The sequence below is a fragment of the Papilio machaon genome, chromosome 3 (assembly GCF_912999745.1).
Source record: "Papilio machaon chromosome 3, ilPapMach1.1, whole genome shotgun sequence".
NCBI lineage: Eukaryota > Metazoa > Arthropoda > Insecta > Lepidoptera > Papilionidae > Papilio > Papilio machaon.
Window position 1 is genome coordinate 5,483,509 of NC_059988.1, and position 13,951 is coordinate 5,497,459.

General features: G+C 35.4%; 2 protein-coding genes across 2 annotated transcripts in view; one reads left to right on the plus strand and one right to left on the minus strand.

Moving 5' to 3' along the window:
- The window catches only part of LOC106712222, a 42,074-nt gene extending 33,927 nt beyond the window's left edge, over positions 1 to 8,147 (minus strand). The window contains exon 1 of the mRNA XM_014504715.2: positions 7,683 to 8,147. Within this exon, the coding sequence (XP_014360201.2) occupies positions 7,683 to 8,147 (465 nt within the window). The remainder of the gene's footprint in view (positions 1 to 7,682) is intronic.
- A 1,209-nt stretch (positions 8,148 to 9,356) lies between these two features.
- LOC106712335 (lipopolysaccharide-induced tumor necrosis factor-alpha factor homolog) lies at positions 9,357 to 13,392 on the plus strand. Its single transcript, XM_014504848.2, has 3 exons — positions 9,357 to 9,607; positions 11,750 to 12,041; positions 13,178 to 13,392. The coding sequence occupies exons 1-3, from the start codon at positions 9,595 to 9,597 to the stop codon at positions 13,281 to 13,283; spliced, it is 411 nt and encodes a 136-aa protein (XP_014360334.1). The 5' UTR covers positions 9,357 to 9,594; the 3' UTR covers positions 13,284 to 13,392.
- The last annotated feature ends 559 nt before the right edge of the window (positions 13,393 to 13,951 follow it).

Consider the following 13,951-nt stretch of genomic DNA (forward strand, 5'->3'; position numbering starts at 1 on the left):
GCCACATAACTGCATTCAGCTTTATTAGTAGACCTATCTATTTTTATACGCATATATCATTTTCATAAACATATTACTTTAGTAACACTTATACTTTTTCTGGCGACATTCACGTTGTTTGTCAAATTACGGCTACTATACACAAAATGTAACGAAAAAAACACGTCTATTGGTAACTTTATATTACAAAAACTTTTTGAATAAAAATAATTCAACAGATTCAACTAGAATACATAAATCACAAATTAAGTCACGTAATTGCTTACTGTGTGCAACATTCCTAATTTAATGAACGTCGTGTATTTCAAATTACGTATCTCTGTTCGTCGTGAAGAGATCGCTTCGAGTCTCTCGAGGGCCCCTCAGTTCAGTCTCGCAAATAACGATCCTTCATCGAACCACAACACTTCCTTTGTGTTCACAACGAACAGTCGTAGTCACTTCAGTACGTATCTCTCTGTACCAACTAGGTTTTTTGTACGGAACACAATAACAAGGAATCGTTGATTTAATAACCTAACCTTCATCTAAAAAAATAAAAAACCCTGCTGCTTGAGACTAATAAAAGATATAGCCACTTTTTAAACCATAGATTTTTTTAAATTTAATCTAAATAAACTGTAATGTAATATGTAACACTTATTTTTCAAATATTCTCGAAAACAGAGAAGATTCACTAAACGTGTTCTGTTCCGATCTAACATGAAACTCCGAGGGGAAAGGCGAATAGAATGACACCTCATTCGTCAAAATCGGTTCAGTAGTTTAAGCTTTAGGCTGTCTCAATGGAATTTAAATACATACAAACCCACATATATGAAAAACAAACTTACATACGCGCGAAATACATTGCCCTCTTTGTCAGTTGGGTAAAAAATAGACTACAAACTGTACCCCTATCACACTCCGTCGTATACCCCGGAATACGATTCGACGAAACACAATTTAACCGCTTTTCATGTAATCAACTCATTAAAGTCTTCTTGGATGAGTTCGATTCCACTCTAAATAAGTGGTGTTTAGGTCTTAGTCCATCCCGCATAATGCTGATTGGTAGTTTTCATATACATCTTTGATTTTTTTTTATTAAGTAATAATTTTAACATGCCAAATTTTAGACATATCCATGCAGTCACCTTTCTTAAAAATGTTCCCTCCTTAATGTGTTACATAAAATAACCAAATGTTCGTAAATATAGGTCACGATTATCAAGTAGGTCGCAGTTGGCTAGAAGATCCCCGCCAAAGTTCTGTTAGAGGAAAACTAAAAGTCGTCCTCACGGCGACGGCGACAGCGAGACAAACGAATGCACGACAGCGATCCGCTTCCATATTAATTATGCCCTCAACGGACATAATTATACCCGTAACTATTTCTACCGGTCGTATTTATGAGAGAGCTCTGCATACCGCGATTATTTGCATTTTCTTCTCTGAGAATATTTAGCTTTTTAATTTCCATGTTTAATATATAAAGTGCCTTTTGTTAAAGTTTAATACATAAAAAATTATCTTATATTACATCATCTCCTAGTGCTGCAATTGTTGATTACTTTGTTATATTTTAACAAAATGTTACTTGCATTATTCATACTTTAAAATAGGCACACAATCTAATAGCTGTGACATAAGTAACAATACGCGTAAATTTATGCATTGGTACAAGTACGCAAACAGATCATATTAATTAGTCTTAAAAACTCAATCAATCTTATTAATCAGAAAACAAGTAGGTTTGTGATTTTTGAAATACCATTAACAGTGATTCGAAACAAGACAACGAGATGTCATTTGCGGTTATTAACTAATAGGCTATCGAGTAAGCTATATTAAACGTGTTAATACAAAATTATATCTTATAATTATGCTTAATTCAAAATACGGCGAAAGGGAGACGAAATCATTGCGCGAGTTAGCACAGCGCGTGCGCGAAATCCACGCCTGCGCACAAACACTTAACCTCAATACGAGACATGTTTTTGAATGAAAACTTTATTCTAAGCCGGTCCGCATAACCGCTTTCAGTCGGAATCAACGAGTACGCTTCTATAAAGGTACCTGAGAGTCTATTCGAACCCGCGAGCTCATTTACAATTATCACGGCCTGCTTAGGTATGGATACCTAAGTAGGGACAGAAAAAGGTTTTATTTGAAAGAGAACTTTTTACCTTTTATGTGGTACTCTTAAGATTTTTGTGTACATCAATATATTATACATATATACATATAATACACGTATATACATATTATATGGAATAAAAAGTTATAGCAAAAATATATTAAAACAGTTTTCAATTATTATTAATAGTAATCGATATTATTATTTTTTTTAATTATTACTTACTAAGTCCGTTTATTTTAAAATACATTACGGAAGTTCCATGATTATAATTTGCAAGCCGGTAATAAACATTACTGCCATGAGTTTGTTTGAATATTCTAAATATTACAAGTAGAATGGTTGACTAATACGATTAACATATTAATATGAGTAATGTATCGAAGAACTAACTTTTCCTTTGATACCTTCTAACGTTTGTTAGTAGGGATGGATGTTTATCCATGCATTCATCTTAACATTCGTAGTATGTATTTCTAAAAAAAAAAGATAGATAAACTTCAGGAATTATCCTAAAATACCAATAAATACTTGCGCACAATATCTCGTTTGTTTTTGTCATTATGAATTAATGAAACGTCTCACTGTTATTATGTTTTGTCTAGTTACAGATATGAATTTTAAATTTGATAAAATATTATGACTGCATTATCCCATATTACAGTTACTCTATCAAACTTAACATATATTTACAGTGGTAGATCCCTCAACAACAATTTTTGTTGGGTGCAGAAGACAGTCGTGAAGTGAGAAGGCCTAATTTTAGTCCACCTTTCTCCACCAGGAAGTGGATTTAATGGAGGAGGGAACGTATAGCAAGATGATATATCCTCTTTCTATGCGTCTCCTCCTCTATCGATTAAAGGTTGCGATCGATTAAACTTGCTTCGCATTTTAGGCGTATTCATAAAAAAATATATAGTAGTACATACATGAATAAATTATATATTTTCTACGAAATAACAAAACCTGTAAACAAAAGTTATTAGGCTATGTAGTTTATATTTACATGGCGGAATAAGTTTACTAGAATGTTTAATTTGTGTGTTTTTGTTCAATGACACTAATGAACAGTTAAACAGTCTTTAAATGAGCTTTAGAAACAAGGCATAAGTCGACATTTATTAAAATATGTTATTAAAACTGCACTGCACTACATTAAAACTGCATACTACGAGTATTCGTTAAATTTCTTTATCCAATTTATTCGTTAGAGATATTCTATTTTCGATATTATCTTTCATGTGTATCTTTTAAAATAAGAACAGAGTAAAAATATTTAAAGATATCTACGTATCAGAGAGCAAATGTTGCACTGCGGCTCTCAAAGAACTCTCAATGACAATGAAAACCTTTTTAGGAATCTGAGTTCACGCGACCTAATTAGAAAACCAACTCACCCTTTTAAAAACGTTTTGCTGAAATACCGTCATATTTACGTTCACTAGATGATATTAACTAAAATGAAATAAAATTACTAATTATCTTACTAACTTTTAATTTCTTTAAATCTAGAATAGGGAGGAAAATCTTGAAATGGAGACCATGGAAGGGGACCACGAGTTTGGGGCGTCCTCCCTTCTGGTGGACTGATGACTTATGGGGACTGCGGGAAGTCTTTGTATGTGTAAGACGGAGGAACGCATACTGTGAAAGATATTGGTGGGCCGACAAAATCTGATGATGTTAATGATTTGAAATCTAAAGTTTATTAAAGAGTCTACATTCGTACACCTATATACACGCTCCGCTATCAAATTACAACGTAGTCTATGAAAAATTTAGTGCAATTTTAGCCACTACGGTCGCCGCAATAAAAAATTTAATATCGATGTTGTGAAAGTTTTCAATCTTGTAAATATTATACAATTTCGTTAGCGCAGAATTAAAAAAAAAACTTTTTTATTAGTATATGTGCTATTCCAGAGAGTAGCTCTGTGTCAAATATCATCCAGATCAGTTTAGCCATTTTGTAGTTACCTACTAATAAATATCCATCCATGCAAACTATCGCATTTCTAATATGTAGTGAGATTTCCTATATCGACTTCATTCGCGAGAAATATAAAAAGCTTTGTGAATCCCTATGTGGCCTTTCAGATTATGTTCTCCATCTATGCCAAATTTTAGCTAGATCCGTTTAGATTTTCTGGAGATACGTAATAACATCCATCCATCCATCTAAATCACATTTATAATATTAGTGAGATAATAAGATTAGTATAATATGTATTATGCAAATATTTGTAATAATGATCCACCGTAATGTATAAACATGCACGCATTTTTTCGGAAATGTAAACTGAAAACCGCAAACCTCACTTTGAAACATTTTGGGATTAAAAGTAAAATTTAATCCAGTTCCTGCTTTACTTAGTAGATAGCATTATGACAAAATCCAATTAGGCTTTTACGTAGTTTGTGTAAGAAAATTATATTTAAATTTAAACAGTAGTCTAATTCGAGCTACAATATTACCTCATAAATTTTTCGACTTTCTGTTTAAAAAGCGACATCTCATTCTATAAAAATATATACAATCCTTAGCCAGTATGTACTATTTTGATAAGTATAAATATTAACTAAGATGCTTTTTTACTTATTCTAAGTAGGTAACTCTGAAAGATCTACAAGGTTTTAGTATTATTAAGAAGATTTAAAATAAATCTTCCATGTATTTATCTCGAAGAAATGTAGCAATAGATTTAAATTATAACGAATCGAAAACGTTATTTGAAAATTCGACGTGAAACACAAGAACTGTATTTGTAATAACGTAGCGAAGTTAACGGAGTGGTAAATGCTTGAAAGCTTTCCAGTGTTCTAGAGGCAGGTGACAACTCCACACACTCGGCGAACGGTTAGAGGCACGCCACACGCACGCCAAATGGCCGTATCGAAATGCTTGTAGACGCTTTCATTGTTTAACAACTGTGCAACACATCCGACACTCGGAAGTTATTTCAACCTCAATTAATATCTCATGTTTGTTTTGATATTGTACAGTTGCTTTTTCCCTGTTTTCAGAACAGATCAGTAAATTTGAAAGATAATAAAATTATCAAATTCAAAAGTTTAACGTCTGGACAATGTTCAATTATGTGTACGATAATCGTACATATTACATAACATAAACCGATTTACTTAATAGTTTTTTTATTATTATTGTTAACAACTCACACTAGGCAGCGTGGTTGACTATGGCCTAGTCACCCCTAACTTAGGGTAGGCTCCGAGCCCCTCGGTGGAGACTTTTAGTGAGCTGATGATGATGGTGTTTGCTTACCCGTATTACAAAGAGGGTTATGATTTTCATTCGTATGTAAGTTTGTTTTTATGTATGTATGCTCTTTTTTTGTTTTTTTATTAAGGTTATGTTATTACTATTATTTTCTGTAACTATTTCCGCACTATCTTTAGCCTAAATTAGAGCAATTTTTATCAATTCTTTTATTTATTTCCTTCTATTAAAAATTAAGGTGTTTTAATCAATATTATACCATATTAGTCAGGCGATTCGTCTCTAAAAAAAATTACTTTATTCTTTTAAAGTGAGAGCAAAATATCTATAGTTGTACTACAGCGAGTAAGGAAACGTTTGTCGAAGGTACAATAGGGAGTGAACATGACATGACCGGTCGCCGGATGCCAATTTGCTCGTCTAAACGAACTCTATTGAATGCGGTAATATTTGTTTAAAGTGCATTTTACATGAAATAAAAACTTGCACTTTGCCACATTGAAATGAGATTGTGACTTGATGTAATTTTCTTACGGGTTTTGATTCCGTCTGACAGTACATAAATATAAAAAAACATTTAATATCTTACTAATATTATAAATGCGAATGTTTGGATGGACGTTTGTTTGAAGGTATATCCGGAACGGCTGCATGGATCTTGATGAAATTTGGCACAGATGTAGAACATAGTTTGGAAGAACGCATAGTCTACTTATAAAGTTTTCTTAAATTCCGCGCGGACGGAGTCATGAACAACGCTTTTACATATAAGAAGTTTTTGGAATTTCAAACCTTAAAATTGAAATATACTGACTACTTCAAGCATTCTATTGAGGGATGGGCAGTTGACTTTGCCTTACACGGACCGTAGTTTGCCTTACAGTAAACAATTATTGCAATTGTTTAGTGGGTTACACAGACATAACTAATTAAAAGGGAAATTTATCTGATTTTTTTCGTTAATATAGAGTTACTAGCTATCGCCCGCGACTCCGTCTGCGCGCAGTTAAAAAAAAAATAATAGGGGAATGAAAAATAGATAGTAGCCGATTCTCAGACCTACTGAATACGCATATAAAATTTGGTAAAAATCGGTAAAGCCGTTTCGGAGAAGTACGGTAACTAACATTGTGACGTGGAAATATTATATATTAGACCTACCACGAATATTTATGACAAACGTCATTGCCAAAATTTGTACCAAGACTTGTGTCGAACGTAAAATACACCAAAAATCTCATACTAATTTTGACATATTTGACGATGAAGATACGAAGGCGCTTGTCGCAATATTCGTGCTGGGTCCACTGACAACTTTATATTAAAGAGAAAAATCTGATAAATTTCCTTTTTAATTAGTAATGTGTTAGTAAACACTAATAAAAAAATAAACAGATAATAACCATTATTAATGAATATGCAATGCCTGCTCATGTTAGATCATGGAAAATTTACTTCTTGGATTGGTGCCCATCATGGGAAAGTATATCATATCAAGATAAAATGTATTATAGTAAACTTTTTACTGTTGAACATTCTTATTTGTGGATGTTGTTATTGTTTTCATAATACGAAACATTTTTGTACGTTTTATGACGTCAATATATCCTCTATATCGCTTAAAAACCTTTTTTACACGTTAAAATCTTCCTTTACCACTTATGAAATTGCTATTTGGATAAAGTAAGAATAATAATATACGTTGCACAACGTCGAAAACTTTGAATTATAAAATTTCACTTGATTCAAGGACTCGCTAAAATTACTTACATGTGATTAGCTTTCGCTTCAGATTAAAAACCGAGACATGGAGATATCATGCGGTCAAATCACATATCTGTTACCTTGTGACATGGTTTTCAAGTGTGACTTGTTCAGATGGATCGATATACGCATATAATCGTGTAGCCAGAGGCGCGAGTCACGCGGCGTGCTTATGGGGCGGCCAGTAACGGCTCCCCGCACAATACCTTACCCCTTTTGTTTGATTTGATTGATTCCATATAATACCTGAAATTGATATTTGATCTAATTGCCTGATTACTGTGTTTTATAAGTAACTCATTCCGTTATGTTTCTTACTTTTTGAGGAAAATTATCCTTCCAGATGTACCCAACAAAACAAAGTCGTAATTTTTAAGTGAATAGTTGTTTTTCCTTGACTACGTAATGCACAAGTTGGCTTTCTTATAGGCCTTGTATGGTTCCCAATACTAAGTGAATTTGTCATGAAATTGGAGGTTAAAACTAATTCACTTTCTTGAGAACACCAGCAGGCAGAATAAAGACGTAGCCACTTAATCATCGAACTTGAACACTCACCTGGCACTCGTAACAAGTGTGAACCGAAAAGGGCTGGTCGCAGTCGTAGCGATCGAGGATGGTGGCGAAGTCGCAGTGCACGCGCGCGACCATCGCGTCGAGCGCGAGGAGGTCGCGCAACGTGCGTTCGCAGCGCTCTCCGCCGGCCAGCACGTCAGCGCGCGCGCCGCGGTCTAGCGCGGAGGCTGGTGAGCGCTCGCAGCAGGCGCGCAGCCGCAGCTCGGCCAGGCGGCGCGCGCGCGTGCCTGCCGCCAGCGCGCACAGGTGCGGCACGTCGCGCCCCGCCAGCGAGGGCTGCGCGCCGCCGCCGCCGCCGCACGCCGCGCGCCCGCACTCGTGCCCGCCGCCCGCCCCCTCTTCCTCCAGGTCGCACGCGCTCAGCCAGGGGTTGAGGCGCGCGAGCGGACTCACGGCCAGGCCCGCGGCCGCCATCAGCAGCAGCAGCAGCAGCGGCGGCGCTCGCATGGCGGGGGCGGCGCCGCTAGCGGGGGCCGGCCCGCCGGGCGCGGCGCTGCCTCATACCGCATCGCGCATGGCGACCTACTCGCGCGGCCCGGGCCGCGGGGCCGCCGCGCGGGGTGGGCGCGCCGCCATGTCGCTGCTCGCCGCTCGACTGACTCCCCCCGGGTGCGCATCGATCGCCCCGCGCCCCTCGCCCCGCGCTAGCTGCGCGCGCCCGGCACCCGCTGCCGTTATGTAAGCTTGCGTGCGCAGCCGGACCCGCCCGCCGCCGTCGCCGAAGTCGCCCTCTCGTAGCACCGTAGCGCGTCCGCCCGCCCTCGGCTCTCATCGCACCCAAATACGTTTTAGTAAGATACTTTTGTTGGAATAGATGGCGTTATTCCAGTATCACAGTTAATATAAATAATATGGTGATATAAAACATGTGAATTAAATAAATCACTTTTTTTATTTTCTCAGCACTTTCCTTGCACATCTCTCTCGTTTCAGGATGCAAATATTTGTGTGTGAAAATTAACAATATTTTACGTATCCTTGATGCAGGTGCAGGTGATTCAATCGACAAAGGTCTAAGTTATAAGTATTCCAATGCTTTGGAATATATCAAGTCGCAGACTCATTGTGTGACACAGCTTCTGGAAGTAGGTGTAACGGTTACGTAGTATACTCGTACAAACAATGTATGTAGGCTTCAAGGTTAATAAAACTATTCGCAATAAATTACAACTATACATCTGTTATGATTGATTTGTTAGTTTGCATTTATTTATTTACATGAAAGGAGTAAATCAAGTATGTGCAGATGAGAACTTGTTATCGCATTCGATCATAAATAATTCTGTTAATGTATTATGTTAATTGTTAAATTTCATGAAAAAGTTACATTATTCATTAATAACCTCGGTTAGGTTAGCGTATGAATTTATTATTATTCTGCAAATATATATTTGCACAAACGACGCCGGGCATAGAACGTTAGTAAATAATTAAGATAATTAAAAGACGTTGTCGATTGTGTAGTTATTGTATCTAGAATACCTATTTGTACAATATTGCGCATTGTTCGTTGATTGCCATTATAATAAGACAGGCGCGACCAGCCGTGTGCTAGCGAAAAGGGTTAACCGAGGCTGTACGGCTTCACAGTCTGTTCCTCTCCCACTTATGACGACTAGCATCCGTCTTTGTCCCGCAGAGCGACGTTGCGCGCGCGCAGGTCGAGTGCATTCACTCCCGCGCAACGTTACGAAGTAAACAACAGTTTTAAAGACAAATTTTGTCTTTTAACTTTGTAAAACAGTTCTTACGTGATTTTGAAATCATTTAAATTCGATCAAAGTGTGACAGTGTACCGAATCGTTGATTACGACAGAAAGTTTTTACGATACGTCTAGTGTTTCAAGAGTTTAGTGGGATTAAGAAATCAGAGCGAAGGTCAAATTTCATCATAATGGACGCAACAAGTAAGCAGTTTTAACCGATCTCATTAAGAAATGTGTTTGTTTACTTATTATTATAATTTCATAAGTTACAAAAAGAAGAACAAATCTAAATTTTCAAGGCAACACATAAAAAGAAATATAACAAATATAACTTTTATTTGTTACCATTTAGGATTACCAATAAATTCACTTGTGATTTATTGTTTATTTATTTTTATTTTCATAAATACGTATTACTACTAAATATTAAATTAAGTTAAAAAACGAAACGCGATATGCCTATAGAATAATTTTTACCAAGAATTTTTTTTATTGCAAAACAGGTATATTCCAAATGAATTTACTTACAAAATTGCCTTCCTTGTATTGTTGATGACGTGGTTAATGTTGTTTGACCGGTTTGCTTCTAAAATACTTAATTTCAATTGGCAATGCTGACCGCATTTACATAACTTAATTATTAACACATTTATAATATTCATTTGTATCATTTGTGCCTACAATCTGAACTTTAAACATGTTTGTTTTCGAAAAAAAATGTCTTGATAACTTGATACGTTTATATAAGAAATAAAATCGCACGGTAAAAGGTGTTTCAGATTCAACAGATATTAAAGTTTTCCGGTATTGCCTAACATGATTGTCTTTACGGCCTACATAGCACCACTGTAATCGTTACAACATCGACATCTAATAAGTCAACTTAAACCTAAGAGAAATAATTTAAAGGTGGCAACACGAAACAATATTCTTAAGGAAAATAATGCAAGAATAATCTACAGAAGTTTTAACTGTGAGCTTCCACTGCCGAGACACTTAGATTATTATTAAATAATATGATTTATTACAAACTAGCTTTTACCCGCGACTCCGTCCGCGCGAAATAAAAAAAAATAATAGAAAACGGGGTAAAAATTATCCTATGTCCTATTCCTAGTTCTAAGCTATCTGCCCACCAATTTTCAGTCAAATCGATTCAGCCGTTCTTGAGTTATAAGTGGTGTAACTAACACGACTTTCTTTTATATATATAGATAAAAGATGTATTCAACAGTGAAATATCACCTTTAAAAGAGAATGTATAGAGCACACTGTCTAGTCTAGTGGTTCAAGTTATGCCAGTACAGTAGGACATTAGCGCGGGCCTGTCATGGACTGTTGGCTCATTGGTGCCAATTAGTGTTTACATTATGTCAGTTGTATGCCACCACTAGGTTTGAGTGCTACTGTCTGTATCCAGCAGCGTTTCACTGGTTTACGAAGGTTCTATCCATAATAACTTAAAATTTGAATTTTATTACACTATCGATCGCTTCCCGATCGCACTAAACCAAAATTCCCGTTTTAAAATCATTTTTATCTCTGTTTTGTCAAAGACAATTGACAGATGATGATATCTTACTGATATTATAAATGCGAATGTTGACGTATGGATGGATGGATAGATGTTTGTTTGAAGGAATCTCCGAAACGCCTCAACGGATCTTGATGAAATTTGGCACAGATGTAGAACATAGCCTGGAAGAACACATAGGCTACTTATTAAGTTTTTTTTTTAATTCCGCGCGGACGGAGTCGCCGGCGACAGCCATTTTCAATATTTCAATAGATCTAAGTCGTTTTCAATCGTCACTTATCTTAGTACCTTTATATTCTGAATTTTAAATGCAAAATCACACAATATGTCAATTACTTGCACTTGCATAATCATGTAACATCAACAAACGTGTAACGGAACGTAAACTGAGCACAATGGGAACGTGATCAGTGTTTACAACACGTTGCCCGCACGCTTTCCCATTCATACATGGAAAATTAATTTGAAATTATTGCACGAATAAACAGCTTTGACCCACTCACAAATTGGACTGAACAATGCGATGCTAATTGTACAGTGTATGAATTGTTTTCAATTGATATTTTACATTTTGCACCTATATTTTAACATAAAAAACATGCAGACTAATTTAGACCATCCTCGTTTTTGAAGTCGGTTAAATACGCTCGGTTATCTTATAAATGTACTAATCTCTTATTTCTTTTACTCGTGATTTTGAACATGAACTACAATTCATTGGAATGAATGAGATACGGCCTGCGTCCGACCCTATTCTAGCTTCTAGATTAAAGCACACTAAATTCAAAATTCTAATTATATTTCAGTGGAAAATAAAATGGGTCTTCCACCACCGTATGAGCACAGCGCACCGAACCCGGCACCGCCGCCATCGTACTTCGGCGACAACCCACCACCCCCAGCGGCCCCAACCGCTCAGCCACGCACGGTTGTCGTCACCAGCGCTCCCACGTCATCCGATACCAGTGAAATCAAGATAGGACCTGGACCAACAGGCATAACTTGCCCTAACTGCAACAGATCTGTCGTCACCAGGGTACACTATGCGGCTAACAATCGAACGCATATTATATCAGCTGGACTTTGTATATTAACTGGGTAAGTCTTATATAATTTTTAAAATAATGAAAATAGTAACTAACTACAAATTTCCAATTACTGGAAAACCTTTACGAAGTATTTCGACGCCAACAACGGCACCTGTCCAACGTCTTTATTATAATTATTATATATTTAACATAGAACGTTTTTGATCGATTATATGTTCTAACGATTTAAGGTCTTTGTCGTGAGGCCTCACTACAAAAACAAAATATATTTAATTTTCCTATCTCTTACTTTTAAGTTCAGAATTATTTTAACGTTCAAATGTGAACACATATTGTTCCTCTCGCTTTTAAATTGTACTTAAATAATATAAAAATGTATTAAATGACTAATTGTTAATACCCACAGTTACAACAGCCGACGCTCAATGTCGGTTGAATCATTTGCCAGTAATTACTAATTATGTTTTTATAATTTTGAAAGCAATATGGCAGACGGTCAACAAGTATATTATTTTATTGTTTTAGGTTACAATATAAAATACACTCACGATTTTTTTGAGTTTTAAGGCTATATGTTCTTCCACACCATGTTCTACATGTATGCCAAATTTCATCGAGATCCCATGAGCCGTTCTGGTGATACCTTCAAACAAACATCCATCCATCCATGCATCCATCTAAACATTCGTATTTATAATCTTAGTATGAAGTGTGATTGTTGTTAGCACACCTTATGTTTGTACAAATTTATCAAAAATGTTGTTTTTGATGCCTCAGTTACATTTTCTCAAAGAACTTATGTTGCGGAGAGGAAGAGATAACAATGAATGATATTTGATCTCTCTGACGTAACACTCTGATACGAGAAACAAGTCATTCACTTTAATTACACCGCTAATAAACACACATTGTACGCATTCGAGTATCACATCACGTCGTAATTCATAACAAATGTAGTTGCCGCTAAAACTTGGAAAATACAAAATAATTCCCTTTTTCTCGCATACTCCTTTTTCTCACATATTGCATGAACTACTTTTATTTTACAATATAGCTTTCATGAAATAACTGAAAAATTGTAAAAGCGGTATTTAACATTTCTTTGTTTTCATTATTTATGCGTTCAGTTGAAACGAGACATAATTTATTGTATTTATTTTAAGTTTATACTTTGTCGTTTTACAGATGCTGTTGCGGTTGTTTCATCCCCTACTGCATGCGATCTTGTAAATCTGCAAATCATTTTTGCCCTAAATGTAGAGCGTTCATCGGTACCTACGCACCATCTTGATTAAATACATTGCCTATTAATCTTTAATGTAATATATAAGCCCGTGTACCTTTGAAAAAATATCTATTTTTGAACATCGGTAAAAGAATTAGGAAAATGTAATAAATAAAAAATTGCAATCGAAAATATATAATATTATATTGAAATAAAAATTCGATATATGCAGGTTATTTATATATTTTTGTGTATATAACGATATTGGTATACTTTTAATACAAGGCGTATATATGAATGTATAGACATACATATGCGATTTGATTTTTTCCAATTGTGTTTTCTTGATAATTTTCTTCAAACATTTAAAAATACTATTCTGTGATATGTTTATGATTCTTATTAAGTAATTAGATATATTTTATGTTTAAGGTATACTGGTTATGTCATTTTTACATTAAAACAAAAAAAAATATATTTTAAATAAATATAATTTTTATTCGAAATGTTCTACTTATTTAAATATAATTTTTATACAATCTCAACTTTTTTTATTTTTAACCTAAATATACCTTGTTAGCAAAGGTACCAAATGTTCCAAATACACTTTATTAAAACGTTTATGTAAAAAATGCATACACGTAATTACCGTCAGTCCATTTCGATGTTAACAACACAAATGATTGCAATAAAGGTAAAATGAACACATTTCAATTATCAATTATGTTTTATGA

Bases quoted from the DNA above. Each gene is read 5' to 3' on its own strand.
- LOC106712335 (XM_014504848.2), top strand. The intron at 12,042-13,177 runs GTAAGTCTTATA...GTCGTTTTACAG, and splicing joins GGACTTTGTATATTAACTGG to ATGCTGTTGCGGTTGTTTCA.